Genomic DNA, 25,360 nt, shown 5'->3' on the forward strand with positions numbered 1-25,360 from the left:
AAAATCTTTAAAAAAAAAATAAATCCACATATTTTTTCCCATTCTGTGGATTGCCTTTTCATTCTGCCGATCATGTCCTTTGATGCCCAAAAGTTTTTAACTCTGAAGTAGTTCAATTTGGCTATTTTTTCTTTTGTTGTTTGCCATTTTGTCATCAAATCCAAGAAATCACTGTCAAATTCAAATTTAATGTCAAAAAGCTTTTCTCCTATGTTTTCCTCTAAGAGTTTTATAGTTTTAGATCTTATGTTTAGATCCTTGATCCATCTTGAGTTAATTATTATATATGGTGTTAAGGTAAGGGTCTGATTTTTAGTCTTTTACACATGGCTATCCAGTTGTTCCAGCACTGTTCCTTCCCATTGAATGGTCACAGCACCCTTGTTGAAAATCAGTTAATTTAAATGTATGGGATTATTTCTAGATTCACAGTTCTGTTCCATGGATCTATATGTCTATCTTTATGCCAGTATTATAGAGTTTTGATTACTGTAAGTTTGAGTATATTCTAAAATCTGGAAGTCTTGAGAACTCCAACTTTTTCATTTGTAAGATTGTTTTGGCTCTTTGGGGCTCCTTGAGATTCCATTTGGATTTTAGGATGGATTCTTCTATTTTGCAAAAACAAATTTTTTTTTGACAGAAGGTTACAAAACAATTTATATGCAGAAGATCTAATAAACAATACATAAATTCTTCCTTCTTTCTTCTTTCCTTATCTATTATCCATTTTTCTATCTAGTATCATTGGAATTTAGATGGCAATTACATTCAATCTGTAGGTTTCTTTGGGTAGCACTGACATCTCAATATTATCTTCTAATCCATGAAACAAGGATGTCTTCCTATTTATCAGTGTCTTCTTTAATTTCTTTCAGCAATATTTTATAGTTTTTAGTGTATAAGTCTTTAGCCTCCTTGGCTAAGTTTATTCATAATTTTTTTTTGATGCTGCTTGTAAATAGAATTGTTTTTCAAAAAACTTTTTAAACAATTTTATGGTTAAATTGTTTTGTGGAACTCCAGCAGTTAGAAATAGCAGTGAGTGAGAGTGACAGAGAAAGGGTATTTTAAGTGTTAAAGCACTATAAAAATATTCTGGGTCAGGGTGCCTGGGTGGCTCAGTTGTTAAGCATCTGCCTTCAGCTCAGGTCATGATCCCAGGGTCCTGGGATCGAGCCTTGCATCGGGCTCCCTGCTCGGTGGGAAACTTGCCTCTTCCTCTCCCCTTGCTTGTGTTCCCTCTTCAAAAAAAAAAAAAGAAAGAAAAATATTCGGGGTCACTTAAGAGGTAGTGAGTTTCCTGACATTGAAGATGGCTAATCTTGGGTAGATGGTCACTAAGGAAATGTATTATAAAAGGAATTCACACAGCAGGAGGCACAGCATAAAGGGACAGGAAGATGTGTGAGCCAGAACAGAATTTCCTTCAGAGTTCCTTCTAGCCATGAACTATGATACTAAACAGTGGAGCATTAAGAAATAGGAAATGAAGGGGCTTCCACAGAGGATGGGTAGACACAGCTAATTTAAGTTGAAGTCAATGTAAATAATTAGGTATAAATTTAAGACTACACAAAGAATTGGAAATGAGGAAGTGTGATGTAGAAATGACATGTACAAAGAGAAGGATGAATGATGGTCCTTAAAGATTCTAAAACAAAATTTTTTTCTACCACAGGTCATGAAACCAAAGGTCACAAAATAGAAGATTTAAATAAACAAACAACATATGCATTCTTCCTCTTGTTCCTTCTTTTCTTATCTATCTCTGTATGTATCTATCATCTATTTTTCTATCTAGTATTATCTGACTACCATCTAGAGCATGTTTTGAATGGCTCTAGCCTCTCTAATTGTGTGAAAGTAAAACAGATAGACTTATGTATGGGTACATAAAGAGAAATTTCCAGAATTCTCAAAGAGGGGGAGAGGCTGAAAGTAGAAAATGGAAAAGAGACAAGTAGGAAGAAAGAAGCATGTGAATAGATGTAAATCATGTTTTATAAAATGTTACCTATGTATAGGTATAAACATGAAACATACAAGACTGGAAGGACATGCATTAAAAAGTCAATAGAGATCCTCTCTTCGATGTTCTTTAGAACTTTCCATATTTTCCAAGTTTTCTATACTGTGTTTATATTTTTAAAAATCATCAAAGTAAACCAAGTTTTTTTTCTTAAATGCTGAGGAAAGTATCGTATAAGCTTTATACTGATGTGCTACTACTTAAAGGATAAACAAAGCTTAGTGTGTCTGTAACTGAGAAAACAAGTTCTAGATATTTCACCAAGTTCTGAAAAAGAAAAATATATATGTATTTTTCTAATTCTGACCTTTATAAATTCCCTAGATTAAACAAACAGGTACATATATTAAGTTTTTGTTAGGTTTTACCTAAAAATTGGAAGGATAGACACTCTTGCAACCATCTATTTCCCTCATTTTTCATGGTTAAAAACCCTAAAAGGTTTCTGGATGTGCCATAAATTATGTACCTAATCCCAAGTGCCTCGCTCTTTAATAGTGGAATTTCAGACATATAACAGGCTTTTAGAAATGTTTGGGATTAGAGGACCTTCCTCAGAATTTCTCACATTTTACACAAATGTAAGCCTCTTTTCTAAAGCTTCACACAGTAGTTCTGCCCTTGAGTTATTATTGCGGAGCTACTTGGGAAAGTCATTGCCTACAGCAATAACTGGCCTATTTTATTGAAATTTACTCAGAGGTCAGCTTGACACTTGTTCTGCTTAAGGTGTGACTATTTTGTGGAAGAGTTGAATCAATGTAAGGATAGATTGGTTATTGCAGTTTCAAGAGTCCCGACCAGAATGGTCTTGAGGGGCTTTCTTTTAGTTCACACTATTCTGAGGCTCCTTGGGTGACTCAACCCACTCTAGAATCACCCTAAGTCCAGATTCATTTTGGCTAACTTTGTAGATCTTCCTTAGACTGTTCCTTACAGAGGAACTGATTGCCTGTGAGGAGCTGAAGTTTAATGATTCATCCATGTACTTGACATCTACCCTAGGCTACCCTAGAAATTGTGGGGACAAATGTTGCAGAGTCCCGTCTTTAAGAAAGACAAGCCCTAGTGGGGAGACGAGTGTGTAAATGACAACTGAGATATACCAGGGATATGGAAGGACAGAGGAAGAATCACTTAAATGAATAGTTCCCTGGGCATTCCCTTGGTTCAGATCCCTCCTCTCCTCCTGCAGGATTATCCTGGGTGTTTCAGGGACAGTAGAGAAACTCCGTTTCAGGGGTTGTATGGAATGACCTATCAATAAGGTGGTGAGGCCCTTCCACTTTTAGGGAGGGTACCAAGCCTACACTGCACCCTGATGGCTTCATGTGACAATATTGCCTCCCACTGGTGATGAAGAGTCCCTGTGGGCCTTGACCTGGTCCCTGAACCAGGATGGTACCAGTTCTGCTGGAGAGAATTAAAAGCCAGTCTGGAAATCTCTAAGTGCAGAAACAAGTTTGAGATCATTGGTACAGTTGGGTGGCATTGAAACAAAAGTAGTTTCATATGACGCATCATATATATCATGTGACACATTGCGTACATACTCAGAGGCAATGTAGGAAAATACTCAGAGCATAGACCCAATCTCCAGAGATTGTTTGGATCCTGGCATTGCCACTTACTTGCAAGCTGTGGGACCTTAGGGGAGTTGCTTAACTTCTCTATTCCTATTCTTCAATTGTCAAACGGGATAAGAATAATAACTACCTTATAGCTCTGTTTTGAGAGCTAAATGAGTTAATCCATGCAAGGCGCTTCAAGCAATGCCTGCACAGAGTGAGTATTCAAACCATGTCAATTATTATGAATATTACTTCTCTGACATAGATAGGGTTCTCTGTCTTCTTTGCCCTTAATGAGACCCTTTGCATTGCTGAGCAGGCTACAGAGATCTTGTGAGCTGAAACATTTTGCTATTTCTCCTGTTTTCTCCTCCAGTTCCTCAGGGTATATTGGCTGAGGCTTTAAGAGTATTTTATAAAGTGCCAGTCATATGCGAGGAGGAAAAAGAGTCTCTTTCTAACATTTTAAAGAGAAAAACAGCTCCAAGCTTTCTGTATATACCAGCTGAGAGAACAAGTACTCAAAGGAACTTTCATGCCCTGGGAGTGGAAAAGGGGATTTCATTCTCTGGGGAGGAAGTCTTGCAATAATATCTCAAGGGCAAATACCTGGCCACAATCAGACCTTTCTTAATAACTGGATTTGTGATGTGGCACATGCTGTGTTTCTTTGAATCTCAGCATCACTGTGTCCCTCAGGCTGCTGCTGCTGACCTGCGCCATTCCACAGCTGGCATCTCTACTGAACCTGGGGTGGTAGTGGGATGAAGGGTGGGGGTGCTGGGAAAATGAAACTTGCTATTTTAAGAAGCATGTCTGTGTTGAACTTCAGTAATGTCTCTCTAGAATGCATTTTCATGGAATGAACTTCATTTTAATAATACTAATTCTTAAAATGTTAGATCTCAATCTTCAATGTGTAGGGCATTGAGGATATGTACAACGAATGGATCAATTGAGTGTTTTAGCCTGCATGTTCAGTGGGTTTTCTTGCCTACTGGAGATCTTGTGGAAATCTCCTTGATGTTAAAATACTGTGTCTTTAAGTTCTTTGGCAATTAGGCAGGTATAAATTTTAAATGAATTTTGTAAAGGACTGTACTAGCCTAGTTGGTCTTTGGAAATTGCCAAACAAGTCAAGTACTGTTATTTCAACCACCCTTCCTCCAATCTCCCTGACTTTCTTCTGGACCAAATATATCACTCTACCTACCTCTTTCACTTCCAAGAATTGACAGGTTTTCCACATCAAGTATATGCCATTTTAACTGGGGACTCTGGAAGGTAAAGAATAGGTGAGGAGGCAGAGTTTGTTAGCTAGGAGAACACAGGACAACTGCAAGGCCATGGGGCAAAAAAGTTCTCGAAGGTGCTATAGCCCCCTGATGTGCTGAGCCTCAGGATAAGGACAGTGGCTTCCTGCCTGTGGCTGCTGATCAATTACTGAATGCTACATCTGAAAGTATATACTTTATATTATATGTTGGCTAACTGAATTTAAATAAAAATAAAGAATAAAAATAGTTACCAAAACAAACGAACAAGTAGCAAAAAAACCATGGCAGGAAGTCTGCCACAATTCCATTTCAATTTCTTCAGGCATCTTTAGAAACACATGAGACTGCTGTTAGGAAACTTAATGTCAATCGGTGGCTATGGACAGAGAGCAGATACGGACATTTTGAAGATTAGAGCAATTTTAAAGAAAAAGGTAAGTAAGAAAGGTAAGAGATCAGTGTCCAATCTGGGAATGGATTACTGATGAAGAGGGAGGAAGAAGAGTCAAGACAACAAGACATCCATGGAAGGCCAGCTGACAGAATGTCTGCAACAGGGCTTCAGGAGCAGTGCAAAGCTAAGGGATTAGAATACAATGATAGAACCTGGAAAAAATGAGTAAAATTTCCTAAGATCCCGTGTGAGTTAGGCTCATAGTGAGGGCATTTAGTTGCTTATTTATTAAGTGAATCTCTGTGTCTCCCCTCACTCCAAAATCCCCTTCCATAATAAGAGGCCAGGTCAAGCATGATGTTAAGCGGATCTAACAACTGGTTTATCAGAGCCTCCATCGAAATGGAGGCAGGCCTAATAGCTGGACTGGGAGCTATAACTTTTTAGCTGCTAAATTGTACATAATGTGTATGTGTTCCTGGGGAATGATCAGTATAGGAAGATGGGTGGTCTCTATTGATCTGAGGGTATAGAGATATTTTACTATTGTAAGAATCAATGACTTAACAATTCTGAGCATAGTGCTGGAATTACACATATCTATTTGTTTTTTACAAAAATAAGATCATGCTGTACATATAATTTTTATTTTTGCCCCCTTTCACTTAATATTTGATCATAAATGTCTTCCCATGTCACAAGGTGAGATTTTAAAATGTTGTTTATAAAATGTGGCAAAGGATTCCATTGACTGAACTTAACTAATTGGATCATTTTCTTATTACAGGACATTTAAATGTTTTCTCTTTTTTTGAAGAATCCTAAGTTTTGTGGCCACTCCAAATAAAGCTATAATATTCTTGCTTATATGTCTTTCCCCCCACCTTTGACTATTCCTCTGGGCATATTCCTAGAAGTAAACGCGGGAGTAAGTGCATTTGAGTCTGTCAAATTGGCCTCCAGAAAAGTTAAACCAATGTGCCCTCCCCAAGCCGGGCCTGAGAGCACACACCTCATCTTTCTTAATGACACTGTACATTATTTTTTTAATTAATGTTGATGTGAAAGAAAAACAGTATGTAACTGTCAGTGGTTTTTCTGTTCCCTGAGAGAAAAGTTCTTCCATCTGTTTATGGCCATTTATGAAGTATTTATTGGTGTCCTTGACATTTTACTATTTCAGGGCATTTACCTTTATCGAGTTGATTTTAAATACCTTTATATATAGTAAGGACACCAGTTTTTCACCTGTTACCTATGCTGCGGTTATTTCCCCTGTTTGCTACTCAAGTTTTCTGCTGGTTTTTGAAAAATACATCTTCAAAATTTATGGATACTGCATTTATAAAATTTACTGCATTGCTTTTATGATTAGAGAGGTCAGGATTTGTGGAACCTTAAGCCTAAGGTCCTAACCTACATGTTAATATTGAACTATAATTAATATGGAATTTCTAAATTAAATTTTTGTATGCTACAATTTTTTCCCAAATAACCAATTAGTGGATAATTGGTCCCTTTCCTTGCTGCTTTGTAGAGGCAACCTTATCATAAACTAAATCATTATTAACTCCCCACAAGAGGCTCTTCCTACATCCTGTTCCCTTAAACTGTGGCTTGGCAAGCAGAAGCCCTGACCTGCCCTCTCTGCAGAGGTATACACATGAACTTGGGGACAGAGCCAAAGTGCACCTCAGACACATTCCATAGAGTCTTGTGGTTAGTCTACAGTCAAGGTTCTGAGCTTTTTTGGGTTTCCAGCAGAGTTCTGAATTCTAGAATTTTTGGTAGCATGTTGGAAGGAATTAAAAAACTTAGAACAACCCCAGAGTTAGAAAAACTATGATAACAGTCACTTTTACAGGACAACAGTGTCTACCAGTCACTGTGATAGTACCCACTGTTACTGTGCTCTTCATGACTCTGTCACTGTTTGAAAAACAAGTCATAAGGATGGTTAACAGTTTCATGTTTTTTATGCACCAGGCACTGTACTAAACCCTTTCTGTAAATCAGCTCATTTAATTTTCACCTTATGAAGTAGGTACTACAAATTAGCCCCATTTTACTGATGGGGAAACTGAGGCATAGGGCAGGAAAGTGACTTACTCAAAGTCACATAGGTAGTAAGTAGGTGGTGTAACTCAGAAAAGGCTGCAGGCTGTCAGGCCTCAGATTCTACCCTCTGACCCAGGTGCACGGCAAAGCTCTCAGGTATGAATGTGAATTTGTGACCTCTCTTTTGGGCCGGATGGTCATTCTACATTCCATTCTCTCTAACAGAGCTTTTGCCCTGCTCTCCTCTCGGGGCACCAGCTGTGTGGTTCAGCATTCTGCCTGACAGATAACCACTGTCCTGGAGTTTAAACTCATTTGTAGCAAAAATAAAATTCACACGTTAACTGAAATTTGGAAATGTATCTATGAAGAGTCGGTTGTACACCAGGGAGAGAGTTAAAGTTAATAGTAATAGCATAAAGATTCTAAAGTGAGGTTGACTGAATTCTTTCATTTAAGATAAATATCAAATGACCAAGGAACAAATAATTCCCAAACTGAAACACAGAAAAAGAGGGAAATTTTGCTAATTTCTTATTTTTAAAGATTTTCTTTTAAAATAATCTCTACACCCAACATGGGGCTTGAACTCACAACCCCAGGATCAAGAGTTCGATGCTCTACCAACTGAGCCAGCCAGGTACCCCCTCAAATTTATTTTCTAAGGCAGCAAAACTGATAGCACACACACAGAAACACACAGAGAGGCACCTACAGAAGAATTCAGTTTATGAGCACAGAATTCTAAGTTTTAAATTAAATTTTACCAGATAAAATTCAGTTGGATATTGAAAGAGAATTCTAATTTATAAGTCATTTATAAATTATCATTTATCAAATACTTTATCATTTATAAAGATGTTTGTAATGAGGGAGCAGAAGGCTAGCTGAAGACAAAGCATAAACTAACACCTTGCAACCCGCCCCCCCTTGGGGTGGGACAAGTGTGACATTCTTCCTGGGATCTCCCAACTACCTCAATGTTAATACCTGGCTAGAGTGGAAAATAATGGCAATATCTCCTCAGTATCTTGTAGGTCAGTCCCTGGTCCTCTTTAGCATATGAAAGTTCTTTTGAAACCTCCCTTTTCCTTACTTCCCCTAACTCCCAAGTGTGTAATCCACCACTCCTCAGGACCCTGGTGCAGCAGCTCTTTCTGCCCACTGGTGCCTGCCAAGCTTTAATAAAACCACCATTTTGCACCAAAGACATCTGAAGAATTTTTTTCTTGGTCCTAGGCGCTGGACCTCACCCCACCTAACCTCACGTATACTCCAAAACTACATCATTTTGATTTCTTGATGTCTATTTAATAAAATATATCACAGCACTAGAACAAAGGGGAAATACATGACAATTTGAGTAAAGAATCTAAAAAAAAATGATTTACAGCTAAAAGCTTACATTCTAAGTATGGCTAAGTGTATTTATTTCTAATCAGTTCTAAATATCATATTTAATAATACAACAATAGAGAAGAAAGAAGACAAACATAATCTAATACAGTAAGTATGAAACCAAAAAAAGATACAATAATCACAAAGGGAGAGCAAAATTATCATAGTTTTAATAATAGCTAACTTTACAGATGACTCATGTTCCAAGTACTGTCCCAACAGTATCATTTGAATTAGGCTGTTTATTTGCTTCAACAATTTTATGAAGTAGGTGGTATCTTTATCCCAATCTATAGATAAGGATATTGAAGCATGGAGAAGTTTAATAATTTCCCCATAGTTGTACAGCTATTAAGTGGCAAAACAGGATTTGAAAACAGTCCACCAGATTTCATCCTGTGCATAAGGATGGCACAAGAGAATTAATGATGAAACTATTGGAGGTAATAAAAATAACTGATTAAAATTAGCAGATTTTAAAATCAATATAAAACTAGATAGTTCTTTGTAATAAATAAGCAGGAAAACCAGTCCTCCTTACACAGAAAATAACTCATTACAATGAAAATATGAAATGCCCAGGAATAAATATTTAAAATCTAATTGAGGAAAACTACAGAATTTTGTTAAGCCACATAACAGAAGAGTTTAATTGAAGGAGATATATGCCATATTTGCAGAAAGGGCAAACAAAATAGGATAATAAATTTTAATTATTACAGATTCATTTGTAAGTTTAATGTCATTTCAATAAAAGTTACAATAGTTTTCTGGAGGATCAGGGTCAGGAAAATGATACTACTTTTAATTTGTAAGGACAAATGGATAACTTTATGCTTTAAAGATTTATTTATTTATTTATTTGACAGACAGAAATCACAAGTAGGCAGAGGCAGGCAGAGAGAGAGAGAGAGGATGGGAGCAGGCTCCCTGCTGAGCAGAGAGCTGGATGCAGATGCGGGGCTCAATCCCAGGACCCTGAGATCATGACCTGAGCCAAAGGCAGAGGCTTTAACCCACTGAGCCACCCAGGTGCCCCAACTCTATGCTATAAAGAAGAAAAAAAGAATATATTTAACTATTGGCTCATCTACACAGAATCTCTCTAAAAGAATACATAGGAAACTGCTTACATGGTTTTGCTTTGTGGCTAGGAGAGTTTGGCAGGGTGGGAAAGTCTTCATTGGCTACGGCTTTATACCTTGAACTTGTATTAATGCAGCATTCTTCCAAAAGCAAAAATAAACAAAACAAAAAATGAGTAAGAATATCCAATAAAATTGAAAGAAAAAGAGTACTGAGGGAGTTTTCCTCTATCAAATAGTAAAACATAATAAAACTATTAAGTTTTTAAAAAATGACATTCTGGAGTGATGTGAAGTGTGTAAGCCTGATGATTCACAGACCTGCACCTCTGGGGCAAATAATACATTATATGTTAATAAAAATAATCTAAAAAATCTAGCACATAAATAAATAAATAAATAAATAAATAACATTCTGCCTCAAAATCAGATAGATTCCCAGAACTGTGTCGAGAGCCCAGAAACCTGCTTTGCACCAGTATGGCCAGTGAAAGCCAGCAGGTAGACTGGCTTTTGAACGAAAGGAAGAGTTTAATCTGGAAGGGACAGAACACCAGTAACAGAGGACAGGCAAAGTAGAAATAGTCCAAGATGTGTGAGCTTTCCTAGAGAATTCATTTCCTTCTGATGTGGTTTTCCTGCCCAGGAAAATTCTGCACCTTCCAATTTCCACAAAAAACAGTGGTGCTATGCCATGTATTCATTACTAAGGAGGAGCCAGCTTAAAGGGTAAGCTGTTCTCTTGACCTGGGAAGACCAGTTGTCCATGTGACCTTACGTAAGTCATTTGTAAGAATCACTGGCACTTGTGGAGTGATTACCCTGGGGCATGTGTAGTCCTGCTTTGTATGTATTCATTAAATCTTTAGAACAATCCTCGTTACAACCATCTTTACAACAATCCTAAAACCACCACTAGCCCTCACTGAATGATTACTATGAGCCAAGCATGGTTATAGGGGCTTTGAATGTATTCATTAATTCAATCTAGATAAGCAGTCTTTGGTAGTAGCTTCATCTTAGTTTACAAGGTAGGAAAATGAGCCGTAGAGATGTTAAACAGTAAGTGGTGGTACTGGCCTTGTTCAGTTTGGCTCTAGGACCCATTACAGCATTACACTTCATCCCCATCAATAGCTCTATGTTTCAGTCTTCACATATAAAAAGTGAGGGAGTTGGATTACACACTGGGGTTCCTTCCAATTCCAAAATACAACTGTTTTAAGTTAAAACACTTCCAGGATCCATCCTGAAATTGATTTTCACTCTGACTACCTGAAACCAGATACCTGTGAGCCCGTCTTGACTCCTCTCTATGTTCAGTGGTCATGCTGAGTCAGTCAAGTTGTAGCCAAAATCCTAGCACAGCATTTTTTAAATAGTACTAAGTAATCAGAAGGATAAAAATGTCAATTCAGATGAATTTCAGGTGTCTCTCTCACAGTTCTTAAAAATAAGTTAAAAAAAACCCCTACAGTAGACTGTGCTCTGATTTACTATAGTGAGTTAAAGAACAAAGAAATGATCTCAGGGTTATTCACAATCAAACCACAGGATATTGATGTCAAAAAAATTCTTTTTTTCTATCAAATGCTGTTTATGTGTGACCTTGTTTACAGGCTGGGCTCCCTGAACTCTCTTTTGGAGAAACATCAATAGTGTGCTGCCCAGAACAAATGTGCTGAGTAGGACTATGATAAAGAAATTGGTTTCTTGGGGCACCTGGGTGGCTCAGTGGGTTAAAGCCTCTGCCTTCAGCTCAGGTCATGATCCCAGAATCCTGGGATCGAGCCCCGAATCGGGATCTCTACTCGGCAGGGAGCTTGCTTCCTCCCTCTCTCTCTCTCTCTCCTCTCTGCCTACTTGTGATCTCTGTCTGTCAAATAAAATCTTAAAAAAGAAAAGAAAAGAAACTGGTTTCTTGGGGTGCCTAGGTGGCTCAGTCATTAGGCGTCTGCCTTTAGCTAAGGTGGTGATCTCAGGGTCCTGGAACCAAGCCCCACATCAGGCTCCCTGCTCAGCAGGAAACCTGCTTCTTCCTCTCCCCTCCTCCCTGCTTGTGCTTCCTCTCTCACTGTCTGTCTCTATGCCAAATAAATAAAATCTTAAAAAAAAAAAAAAAAAAAAAAGAACCTGGTTTCTGAAGCTTCTGTGATGAAACCCAAGTCTTGACTTTGCAAATACCCAACTTCTATCACATCGGCTCCCTAGGTCCCACTCCAGTGTAACCCCAACCTTTTAGCTGCAGACTCATCTCCCAGTATGCTGGTGCCCTTTTCCGCTCCCAAGGCAGCCTGCTGTGGAGATTGGATCCACTGATACCCTAGAAGAGGTCAGGCTGTCACAATGAGCAGAAGCCACTGGTCAGAGTTCATTGCAACTGGACATTCAGCGTGGGGTAGCCACTTCAGGGCTGTCAGCTCCCACCAGCCCCACTTGAGGTGCCACTACCTTTCTTTTCCTTCTTGTGCTAGGAGTCATGAAGTGGTGGATGGGTGAGCTATCAGAGACCACAAAGTCTAATTTTGTGGTGAAGGGAAGCGTGAGGAGGGGTTGGGTTTCAGAAGCTGAAGTTAAAATGGCAGGTTTGCTCTTGTCCCATGGGGTGCCGGGCAAGTCATGTGACTTCAGACAACCAAAGATGGGACATACTGAGGTTCATGTGACATTAACAGGAGTAAAGAGTTAAGCACACCACCTAGCACATGGGAGCTGCTTAATAAACCAGTTACTGCTCTTCTTCTGATTAATGATGCTGATTAATATTCTTGGCCTGATTTCCTTTATCTCCCTTTGAAAGCTACTTCCCAGCCCTAGCAGGAAGGGTGAGTTACTATGAGTCCATCTTGGTGGCTGAGAAGCTGAGGACAGGCTGGGCTCATAGACTGAAGAACAGAGCCATTCCCGAGCTCTACAACACTTGTATTGCTAGAATACAACACCTTTTTTTTTTTTCCAAAGATTTTATTTATTTATTTGAGACAGAAATCACAGTAGGCAGAGAGGCAGGCAGAGAAGGGGAGGAAGCAGGCTCCCTGTGGAGCAGAGAGCCCAATGTGGGGCTTGATCCCAGGACTCTGGGACCATGATCTGAGCTGAAGGCAGAGATTTTAACCCACTGAGCCACCCAGGCACCCCTAGAATACAACACTTTTTATGCTGAAATCCTTTTTGTATTGCTTGACTATTTTGAAGAAGGTGGTGTTAATTTTACAACAGAAAAAAATCCTAGTATATTAAAAAAACACTTCTTGATATGTAGAAGTGCAACACCTGTCACTTCCAATTACCATTTAAAAAGATTTAAATGATATTGTGATAACCTGAGATGGGGACATCACCCTGTGGCACTTTGGCTGGGAAGGCATAGTCTAAATCTAATCATGAGGGAGTGTCAGACAAACCCAGAAAGAGGAACTCACTATGAAAAGAGAGAGAGACTGTAATTTCAAAATGTCAATGTCATAAAAGACAAAGGAAGTACGCAGAAATGTTCCAGAAGAAAGGAAACATAAGACACAGGACAACTAAATGTAATACTTAATCCTAGATGGGATCAAGTACTGGAGGAAATGATATGAAAGACATTACTGGCTCACTAGACAAAATTGGAATGCAGACAGATTAAAGTATATGGACACACATGCATATATATATACATAGAGGCAGAGAGAGGCAGAGACTGGGAGATGTGGGACAGACAGAGAAGAAAGCCAACAATAAAGCAAATTGGGCAAAATGTTAATGTGAGATGAATCTGCGTAAAAGACAGTCAAGTGTTCTTAATATTATTTTTACAACCTTTCCTTAAGCTTGAAATTATTTTTAAACAAAAAGTTAAAGGATTAGGATGTTATTAAATATTGTACATGTATATTTCAAAATTCTGAGGAACATTCAGAAGTAGAAATATCTCCTGTGTAAAAGGGCAGTCTTCCCTTTTCCTCCTCCCCAATAGACCAATAAAAGCAGATCATTGATGAGCAAGTGACATTTTGAAGTTTTACAAAGAGAAAACAAACCAAGGGTCCTTATTAAGCACAAAAATCTATTAGTTGGAAGCTGGTAAGTTTTAGGTTAAACCACCATGATTTTAGGAGATAAATCAGAAGAGCTAAGATCATCCTTCTTCCATAGGTGGATTCTCAGAATCAGCCAATACTTCACACTGACTGACTGGCAGCCTTTCTGATAGAAGTGTTAAGCATGACTCCTGGTTGGATGTGGTCTTTCTGCAAGATGGTATGTATCTGCATACATCTTCTATACCAGTCTTGCATGTACGTGCATCCAGACCCTCACCTTCTCACCTTGTCTCATATTTGGGGACAGGTGAGATGTTTGTTTCATATGTGTTTGGTAATAATCATAGCTAACATGTGTAGTCAGTCATTTCTCCTTCACATTCCATTAAAATATCCTTGCATCCAAATGGTTGGATCAAAGAGAAAAATATGTGAGTATCAGTTACTCAACACAGTTGCTTGATAATTGTTAAAGGAATATGGAGTTAATGAATAGAGATGGTAGGAAAAGCTCAGTGTGGGGCCCCAGCTTACTTCTGAATAAGGGGCTGAATAGAGGATTTGCATTCTGGAGTTGATCTGGCTACGATGTGGGACATAATGTCAGGGTTAATGCGGGAGACATATGGGACCCAGTTACCTCCATTCCCTCTGGCTACCGTTCCTGGATCTGCCTTGGGATGCATCACAGGGCAAGAGTCCCCATTCCCCAGGTAGGGCTGTCCTCTAGAGGAGAATAGTGATAATGACACCAGTTTTCTAATCCCCAGCCCGCGGAATCGCTCGCATTTTTCATGGCTCTCTAAGGTTGTGAATGGTAATTGTTTGGATAAGACTAGTCAAGGGCTTCCTTTCAGCTAGGCTCCGAAGAGGTGCCAGGAGAGGACTGGACTATTACAACTTCTCCCAGGAATTGGTTGATGGGAAGGAGGTTCTTGTGCCAAAGGGACAGCAAGGAAATAAGTAAGGGCGAAGGGCAGGCTTTCAGCAAACTTCTTTGATGAAACTTGGTCTCCAGTGGGCAACAACACTGGAGAAAGAATTCGCTCATCTCTCATTTTCCCTCTGCTCTCTTCCTTCACCAAAAGAGGGAGAAGGCTAAGCATTTCCCAGAGGCCAAGATATTCTGCTTCTAAACCTATGGATTGATGACTTACCAGCCTATCTGCCTTTATCAGTCTGAAAATTAATCACAGCATTCTTCTCCTCAGTGTTCCTGGGTTTCACTCTAGGCACCCATTCAAGGTTTTTAAGCCTAAAATCATCATGTGAGCCCAAATCATTCCCTCTCTGTCTTGTCTCCTTTGCCTGACTTTGCTCTGCTCTCTTCCCAAAACTCGTTGGAAATTTGCTTACTCTTCTTGTGGGGGCATCTGGATGTCACCCAGAATTTTCACTTTTGCTTTTTCAGCAAAGTGCAAATCTGTATACTCTAAATTCTTTTTGTTTAGCATTCCCATTTTGGATGAAAAGTTGGAAATGAAAACCGTCACATCTGTGTGTGGGAGCTTCAAAAATCCACAACACAACGGAAGAACAGCTTGATTATGAAAATACTGCCTCATTAATTTGAATTTTCATCAATCTCTACTTCTTCCTTAAAATGTAGGGTTGATGAAGGAAGAGTACTGTTTAGATCCAACATGGGTTTTGAAGTCCAGCCGATTTATGCTTGAATCTCAGCATTGCCATTTTGTCTGTTGTAACCTTGGGTCAGTCATAACTTTTGAAAAATTCCCTCCTTCGGGCACCTGGGTGGCTCAGTGGGTTAAAGCCTCTGCCTTTGGCTCAGGTTATGATCCCAGGGTCCTGGGATTGAGCCCCACATCAGGCTCTCTGCTCAGTGGGGAGCCTGCTTCCCCCGCTCTCTCTCTGCCTGCCTCTCTGCCTACTTGTGATCTCTGTCTGTCAAATAAATAAATTTAAAAAAAATAATAAAAAATTCCCTCCTTGGTAAAAGGGGAGAAAATAATAGTGGGGCAGATATGAGGGTTAAATGAGCTAGTCTACGTGCATGTGGCCCAGAGCCTGGCTCTGGTAAGTGCTCAGTAAACCTTTGTTCTTATCAAATGTATTGGAGGTAAAGTACCTGCAGAGGGAAAAGGCAAGGAAGATTCCCGAAGGAGCAAGCTGACATTTTGATTTCGTACTTCTGGCCTCTAGAACTATGAGACAATGCCTTTCTGTTGTTTTAAGCAACCCATCCTATGGTACTTGCCAGGTAGCTCTAGGACTCTACTGCAGGAATTGAATCTGCACCAGAGCGTCTGGCCCTCCTCCCATTGTCTCAGCACCCTTACCAGTGAAAAGCCTGTGGGGTGGGCCCCAGCCCCCTCAGGTGCCCACAGACACACTGCTCATCAAACGTGTAACTTCCCAGGCCCTGCTCAGGGCTGGGTATAGGCAAGACCCTTGGGACCAGTTGTCCAGCTCCTGTTCTCTCTCTGAGGCCTTGGGTTCCTCCTTCAGGCATCGCAAACCTTTTCTTTCCACAATTAGAGACAAAGCTTATAATGTAAATCTCTTCAGTTATATAACATCTCCACTGCAGGAAGAACCTTTGTGTTCTGTAGTAAATGATTTTACTACAGGTCCTTTCCTGCATGTGGGCTCTGAGAGGGAAGACAGCCAGAAGGAGCACGTGGGACCAGAAGTGATGTTGCTATGGTGAGAGCAAGAAGCACAAAGCAGGAGTGGAGAGCTCTGAAGACCCAGGCTTCCTGCGTCACAATTTCACAAAGCAAGCCAGAAACACGGCTCTAATTCTTTTGGCCAGTCAGAAAACCAGATCTTCAAGCCTCCCAGCAGCTCTGCCCCTGCACATTTTTCAGACACAGAGATCAGTTTGCCCAGGTGCATGCAAATGGGAAGAAAACTGAGATAGGACATGAGCAGTTGCCCTCCATCCCCGTGCCCCTACCATAAGGATGCCTCATTTTACCAAAGAGAAATAGAGAAAATAGAGAAAAATGCCATTGGAGGGATTCAGATTTAGCATATCCACATCATTTGAGCCTGGAAGGTCATTCTGTGTCATATTTTCCAAGTGTACAGTGCTAACCGTTCTCTGGGAACCCATAAACCAGAGCAGCCTGAGCCCTACCACCACCCCATAGTAGACCACCCATGAAAAGAAATTTCTTATTGTTCTGTTGTCTGGAGAGTGAACATACCTGGGTCTCAGTCCCCTCTATTACTCATTAGCTGGGTGTCTTAATACAAACAGGGCCTGACTTTTAATCTCTCTGTGCTTCATTCTTCCCATCAGAGAAGTTAGGGGGATGGGTTGGATGAATGGTTCTCAATCTTCATTGAACAGAGATCTTCCTGGGGAGCTTTTGTTAGGCCACACCCCACACCAATTAAACTGGAGACCCAGGCATCAGGATTTTCAAAACCTGTTCATGTGATTCTTATGGGCAGCTACATTTGAGAACCAATGGATTACATGACTTCTAAGATCCTTCCAGATAGCTCGTCTTTCCTCAACATCTGCATCTACTAGAATTTTTATTTTTCTAAATCTTCAGAATTCACAGAAAGCCCTCAAATAAAGCCAACATTTAACTTTTAGAGAAACGGTCACTTTGTTGTGGTTTGCCCAACTACACAATATTAGTATTTAAAATCTATTTGATGGTCTAAACCATTATGGCCTTGCATGCTTTTAAGCATTGTTCTGAGAACTGCTAAATTCAAGCTGGAGATAGAGAAGTGAAGAGCCTTTCACATTTGAGATACTCACAGTCCAAGGTAGTAATAATTATAATAGCAACAATAATAACAAAAGCACCACAATTTAAAGGTTCTTATGGCACATTAGGCAATGTGACTGGTGCTTTTTACAAATTATTTTACATTCTCAAAACAACCCTGCTAGGCCAGCATTACTGCCTCCATTTTATTGCTGAGGAAAATAAGACCCAGGGAGGTTAGGTAATTGGCAAAGGTCACACAGCTAAGAAGTTGACCTACCAGTCCAACCTATGCTATTTCCACCGTACCACATCACCCCTAGAAAGGATTGAGAACTGGAGATAGAGTTGGCAGGGAGAAGGTTAACTTTGATGAGGGAGAGTCACGACTACGTGGAGGAAATGCAGTGAACAGCTCACATGAAAGGTGCTAAAAGAAAACGAATGTTACAGTTTAATATGTTAACTAGTTAATTTTGTTTGGGGCTCAGTCCTGTAAGGAGACACAACCTTGGAACAGATGAATTCATTATGAAGGGCCAGCTCATCAGTCGGTCCCAATTTCCTCAAATTCATCTTACAAAATAAACCCACTGTGCTCCTCTTTGCATTGCATAGCTTAGCAATGTCGTTTTTTAAGCCAGTATTAGGTCTTTGCATTTAGGCATATTTTCACTTTTGCTGATTGTCCTCAGTGATACAAGACGGAGATGGCTTGGGCACAGCTGTAACAGTCACTTTCTCTATGGCGTTCCTCAACCAATGCAGTGTGAACAGCACATTCTGAAGGTGCACGCGCACACACACACACACACACACACACACACACACACAATTCAAAATGAGTTCAGAAGTGGAGATCAATCTGTGTGTGTGTATATGTGTGTGCACACCTGTACATACAGTTACTCAGAGATGTAAATGTAAAACTAATACTTGAGAAAGCACCAAACTAAAATAATTCACCCATCAAACCATATGTAGCTTGAAGGATAGTAAACACAGTATGGCCTAAAGCAGGAAAAGGGAAAAAGAAAGAAGCAATGAATTTTGTGAATGAGGCTTTCACCAATCACCATTTTCATGTTGTAGCCAAATCAAGGAAATGACCAAAGAACTTTAGGATCCTGAAGAATACTCACAGGTGACCGAAAGTGTATCACATATTTTTTAAAAATATTCTAAAAAAAAATCTGTGACATTTACAGAGTAGAAGTTTCCTGTACATACATAGAAAAGATGCATAATTGCACAAAGGTATTATGTATACGTACATATGTAAACACTTCATAAGCAAAATGGATACATGTAAACTGTATGGCTGAATACATGCTTTTCATGAAGATGGGCTGATTCCACAGCAATCTTTTCATGTGGAAAATGACCTCCACTCTGCAAATTATGAGTAAGAAAGATATATCCTGTCATTGTAAATAATAACATAGTGATGTCATACCACAACCCCAGATGAGATAATATATCAACTACGGTGTAAATCTAGGTAACATCTATTCCTAAAAGGGAATCAAGAAGTATTTCTGAAACTGGAGCAGATGAGATGCTGGGTTAATAGACTGAAAAGAGATACGTGATTTATTCTTTTTATATAACTTACTATAACATTTTTTGAGAAGATTTGAAAAAAATCAAATTAGAATAAAGATTACCCTATCTGAAATAGCTGGTGTGCTCAAAACCCAATTTTTAAAATTTGTAGATCAGAATATTTTAATAAGACAGACCATAAGCTTATTTTTCCCTTCCAAATGCTTATCAAATAAGAAGTGGGCATTTAGAACAGGTTTTTTGTGTGAAATCCTCTTTACACACACACACACACACACACCCCTCTTTCCCCTTAGAATTGCAAAATCTCAACTACTGACTAAAGATGCAAAAAACCAAAGGATGTATGAAAGCAGCGTTTTACCTTTTTGCTGATCAAACACAGACGGAGTGCTGAAATCCATGGTTGCCTGTCTCATCATTTACCATCAGAATGACAAAAACATCCAGGTTTCTAGAGAGGGAAAAAGCACCACCTCACATGTTACAGTCAATGTATCAGTCAGATACAGCATCACTCGCCAAGACCTCTGTTTGTGAATTAAATGTGCATTAGAGCTGCAGGTTGTTGTCAAGGCGAACGATGGCAATAGGTAAATAAATGTTCTTCCTATAATACCTGCCAGAAAAAAGAGTTACTTCTTACGGCTCCATTCACTAGCTATGCTTGTGGTAATTACCATACACCTTCCGACCCCCAACAAATAAACAAAAAAGCTCAAACTCTAAAAAAACGCCATTTGCAGGGGGCCACCTGCCTTGGAGTAGAGCCAGGAAAACACTGGAGGTCACAGAGCTTCAGCAGCTGGGATGTTGCTTTAAACTAAAAGAAATCTCAATGGGTGAGTGAGGATTCACAGGGCCAGACGGAGCATGTGCAAAGCTGCCAATGCAGTTGGATTCAGCTGTGTTCTTGGTGGAGTGAGAGCTGCATTTGGGTCATGTGAGCGGAGAGTGCCATCTCAATGGAATAGGACGTAAATACTGTAGCAGGAAGCTGCTGGCCATGTGCTATATGGAGTGATTATCGGCTTTCCTGTCTCATCGGCAGCTAGCTTCATTCTCCAAATGACAGGGAGGGTAAAGGGAAGCAAGTGGCATTTGAAAGGTTAGATTTCAAGGCTCAAGAGACCCAGGAAAATGAAATTAAAACAGTCTGCCATCACAAGGGTGTTCAGTGCAGTATTATCTGTGGTGGAAAAAAAAACAGAAAATATCAGAATATACATCATTTGAGGAAGAGGTGGATAAATGATAGTAAATTCATACTCTAGATTAAAAGATGTGAGGGAAATCTCTCTATTCATCTGGTAGGATGTCTCTATTGTTAAATGGAAAAATTTATATTTCATTTGTTCACATTTTTATAAAACCAAAAATCACCCACTGTATATGTAAATATATATATATATGTTCTAAGGAACACCAAGGAAGATGCAGAAAGATACCCACTAAACTGTTAATATTGGTTATCTCAGGGGATTGCAATTAGAGTAGTAGATTTCTAACTCCATCCACCACTGTGTTTTTAGTCTTACTATAACAAAGGTCTATTGTTTTATATTTGTCATGAAAAATATGTGGTAAGTTCAAAGCAAAGTAACAAAGCTCTATAAATAATTTGATTTTGGGGTAAATCACAGAGCCATACAGCAGGTACCTGTCTAAATGCTATTGAAAATGGTAGTATTTTCTTTTTAACTTTGTGTGTGCATGTGCAAATGAAAGCAGAAACCATTTTTCTTCATATATGACCATAATTTGTTTTGATATTGACTGATACAACTTATGACATATATTCTTCACTAGGCAAGCTTCTTTCTTAGCTCTTGCTTCTCGTATTTTCTCACTGCCTTATCATTTATTTTCCATTAAACACATTGTCTGGCCTCAATTCCCTATGGCAATATTGCCACTCACTTATCTTTCTCACATCAGCCCCTTTCCCCAAAATTCCGTGTGTTCTTTTTATTTAAAACATGAGCAAACCTACTTCTTATAAATCATTATACAAGATGCGCTCCATAGGTAAATCTCTTAAATTTCCCGGTGTTGTTTTTTTGCATTAGCCTTGAAAGCCGAAGTGAGAAAGCTTAGGGGATTGACAAAGTGACTCATACTAGCACATCCTCAGCTAAGGAAAGATGGCTCAAGCTTGCCCAGAGGACTGAGGTAGAACGATTTAGATTAGTTTCCTTCTCACGCATTTGCTCGTTGATTTATCGATTTCTGTGGAAGGATCACCATATTCCAGTCATTTCTATAGGCTCTGATGATGCAGGGATGAGCAAGTCCTCCACACTCAATGAACTTAACACTCTTGGGTGCAACTTCTGCTTCTGGCCAAGGTGGAGTCATAGGAACTGGATTTGCCTACTGTGTAGACAACTAGAAAATTGGGCAAAATATCTGAAACAATGGTTTTTCAGGTAGCAGGTAGGGATTCCTGGAAGAAGAGAAACAGATGAGCTGAGTCTGATGGGTCTCCCACTGACTGCCCAGAGTTTCCAGGCTGAAGGGCAGGGAGGGTGCAGTGGGCTCAGTGGTGGTCCCCCAAAAGATGCATAAACACCCTAATCCTCAGACTCTGTGGAAGTGACCTTATTTGGAAAAGGGACTTTTGCATATGTAATTAAATTAAGGATTTCGAGTCAAAATCATCCTAGATTATCTGAGTGGGCCCCAAATCCAAAGACAAGTGTCCTTAGAAGAGCCACACAAAGAGAAAGGGAAGTCATGTGACCAGAGACTGGATGATACAGCCACAAACCAGGCACCCTTGGAGCCACTAGAAACTGCAAGAGGCAAGAAACAGATTGTCCCTTGGGGCCTTCAGAGGGAGCATAACACGTTCGTTGCTTGATTGATTTTGAACTTCTGGTTTCCAGAGGCGTGGGAGAACAATTTCTGTATTTTCAGCCAAGTTTGTGCTAATCTGTCACAGCAGCTTCAAGAAATTAACACAGAGGACACACTCTCAAAATAAATGCCAAGTCTCTATAATTGTTACATTTCTGCACCCATTTATAACATTACCAAAAACCAAATTAAAATATAGACAATTTCATGTGTGTAAAGGGCTATGTGGGGTTCATTTTGAAGAAAGGCAGTCAAACAGTGGAAAGGGTAGGAGTTTGCACTTGTTTCTCATTCGCTTTGTGATTAAAGCAAGTTAAAGAACTTTCTGGGCCTTGGTGCCTTAATCTGCGGCAGGAAAACTCCATCTCCTAACCTCTTAGGAGAGTTACTATTGTTGAGTCCACTTTCCAGGCTTTGAACATAGAGAAAATTCTTGCTATCCAACTAAAACCAAGTGTAAGATAACATTTGGTGTTTCTTCAAGTACGTTTTGAATAAGGCCCTTATTCAGGCATATGGAGTTCATAAACTTTTATCTATACCGTAGAGAAGAGGTCTCTGTGATTGCAAAACCTGGCCACTGGCTTCCCTTGTAGCTCATTACCCACCACCTTTCTCAGCCCTCACATCCAGCCACACTGCTCTCCTTTTTGTTCCATAAACATGCCATGCCCTCTCCTAGCCTTGCAAAACTCTGCCGTTCTGTCCCTCCATTTGGAGTGTTTTTCTCCAGTTCAAAGGTCACCATTTCAGAGAGGCTTTCCCTGACTCCATTATCTAAAGTAGTCCACCAGTCACTTCCCTCTCCAGAATGCTGGTTAGTGGATTTACAATAAGAAATAGCCCTGTTGGGGCATCTGGGTGGCTCAGGGGGTTAAAGCCTCTGCCTTCAGCTCAGGTCATGATCCCAGGGTCCTGGGATGGAGCTCCGCATCGGGCTCTCTGCTCAGCATGGAGCCTGCTTCCTCCTCTCTCTCTGCCTGCTGCTCTGCCTACTTGTGATCTCTGTCTGTTAAATAAATAAATAAAATCTTAAAAAAAAAAAAAGAAAAAGAAAAAGAAATGGCCCTGTCAGGGAGATTGGGCTGCCGTGCTTCTCAGACTACCTGTGGCAAAGGACCAAGTTTTAAAATTTCCAAAACGTCATGGACTGATATATTAATAAAATATGATAAAAATCAATAACAGAAAAATAAAAAGTTTACAGAATGCCAGCCCCAGTTTTTATTATTAGATTCAGTAGCCATAATGTTACATATCAATAAAAATAATCGAAACAGGGACGCCTGGGTGGCTCAGTTGGTTAAGTGTCTGCCCTTGGCTCAGGTCATGATCCCAGGGTCCTGGGGTTGAGCCCCATGCCAGGAGCCTGCTTCTCCCTCTGCTGCAACCCCCCCACCCCCCAACCGACTCATGTGCTCTCTTGCTCTCTCTCAAATAAATAAATAAAATCTTAATCAAAACAAACATAGAATAAAAAAATCATAAAAAATGTACACATTGTTCACTCAAAGTACATGTAGGCATTAATATACTGTGCTCTCCATTGTGGTAGCCCCTAGTCATATGTAGCTACATAAATTTAATTAAAATTAAAAACTTATTTCTTTTTTTAATTTATTTATTTGACATAGATCACAAGTAGGCAGAGAGGCAGGCAGAGAGAGAAAGGGGAAGCAAGCTCCCTGCTGAACAGAGAGCCCAATGCGGGACTCAGTCCCATGACCCTGAGATCATGACCCGAGTCGAAGGCAGAGGCTTTAACCCACTGAGCCACCCAGGCACCCCTAAAAACTTATTTCTTCAATCACTATGGCCCCTGTGATTATATTTTGTCATAATTAAAACTTTTGCTCTTTAAGAAGTGCTTGAAAGATGATGGAAGCACAAACTACAGATAGGGAGAAAATATTTGTAAAACATATCTGATAAAGGACTTGTATCCAGAATACACAGAGAATCCTCAAAACTTGGTAAGAGAAAACAACCCCATTTTAAGAAGGGCAAAAATTTGGGGCACCTGGGTGGCTCAGTTGGTTGAAGCCTCTGCCTTCGGCTCAGGTCATGATCCCAGGGTCCTGGGATCGAGCCCCATATCGGGCTCTCTGCTCCACAGGCAGCCTGTTTCCTCCTGTCTCTCTGCCTGCCTCTCTGCATACTTGTGACCTCTGTCAAATAAATAAATAAAATCTTTAAAAAAAAAAAGGCAAAATTTGAACAGACATGTCACCAAAGAAGAGACATAGATGGCAACTAGGTACATGAAAAGATGCTCAACATTAGTAATCATTAGAAAAATATGAATTAAAATCATATTTTTTAACGAAATACCAGCACACACCTATTGGGAGAGCTTTTAAAAAAGTTAGCAACGCACTGCGTGCTGGAAAGGATGGGGGCTCTCCAGCAGGCTGCAGATGGACACTGACATCTTGGAAAATAGCTCAGCAGTTTCTTAGTTAAACATAAATATGGCTCAGTGATCCAACTCCCTGGCATTCCGTGAAGAAAAATGAAAATACCTGGTTTCACAATACATATGATTGTTTATAGCAGCTTTACTATGAGTCAAAACTGGGAACAGTGCAAATGCTCACAAACAAATGTTCATTCCCATGACGATGGAATACTAGTCAGCCATAAAAAGGACAGAAGTACTGATACATGCAACATGCGGATGAATCTTAAGAGCATTGCACTGAGAGAAAGAAGCCAGACACAAAGGGCTGTACACTGCATGACTCCACTTACAAGGCATTATTGCAATAAGTAGAGAGACAGGAATCAAGGAGTGCTTCTCAGGGGAGGGAACAGACTACAAAGCATACAGAGAGAACTTCTGGAGTGCTAGAAATACTCTGTATCTTAATCATGGTGATGGTCACACACTGTGTTCACTTGTCAAATTCGTATAACCAAACACCTCAATGGGTGATTATATAAATCATATCTCAATAAAGCTGAAAGAGTCAACAATACAAATTCTACCTCTATAATTAAACTAACAATGTTATCCTAAATTTAAAGGTACATTTGTTAAAAATTAAACTGAAAATGGCAAGTCTTAAAAGTAAATAAGTGCTTATATCAGATTTTTATATACTTCTCAGTAATAGTTGACAAGCTAACCTTAAAATATCACATATTTCACACTCTTCTACTATGACTTTCCACGCAAGCTGGACGACGCCCAAACAAGTCTACACAAATGTTCAAGGAAACAAATCCATCATCACAGGCTTAGAGGCTGGGGCAATGTCAAATTGCTGTAACCGATTCTAAATGGTTACATTTATAAGTACTCTCAGTTTTGTACTTACCTTGTCTCCGACCGATGACAAGCAGTTCCTGGAGGGGCACTAGACTTTTGTAGTGCAGGTCCACATCCCTCTTCCCTGGG

The 25,360-nt window shown here is 39.7% G+C and overlaps 1 protein-coding gene across 2 annotated transcripts in view; it reads right to left on the reverse strand.

Moving 5' to 3' along the window:
- The window catches only part of LOC111156960 (ankyrin repeat domain 55), a 124,279-nt gene that overhangs the window by 70,732 nt on the left and 28,187 nt on the right, over nucleotides 1-25,360 (reverse strand). For both annotated transcript variants that reach the window (XM_022518139.1, XM_022518138.1), the window contains exon 2: nucleotides 19,466-19,555. In XM_022518139.1, coding sequence (XP_022373847.1) covers nucleotides 19,466-19,523 — 58 coding nt within the window. In that variant the 5' untranslated portion in view covers nucleotides 19,524-19,555. The remainder of the gene's footprint in view (nucleotides 1-19,465; nucleotides 19,556-25,360) is intronic.

Source organism: Enhydra lutris, unplaced genomic scaffold (assembly GCF_002288905.1).
Source record: "Enhydra lutris kenyoni isolate GAN:26980312 unplaced genomic scaffold, ASM228890v2 scaffoldscaffold50, whole genome shotgun sequence".
NCBI classification, from domain to species: Eukaryota; Metazoa; Chordata; class Mammalia; order Carnivora; family Mustelidae; genus Enhydra; species Enhydra lutris.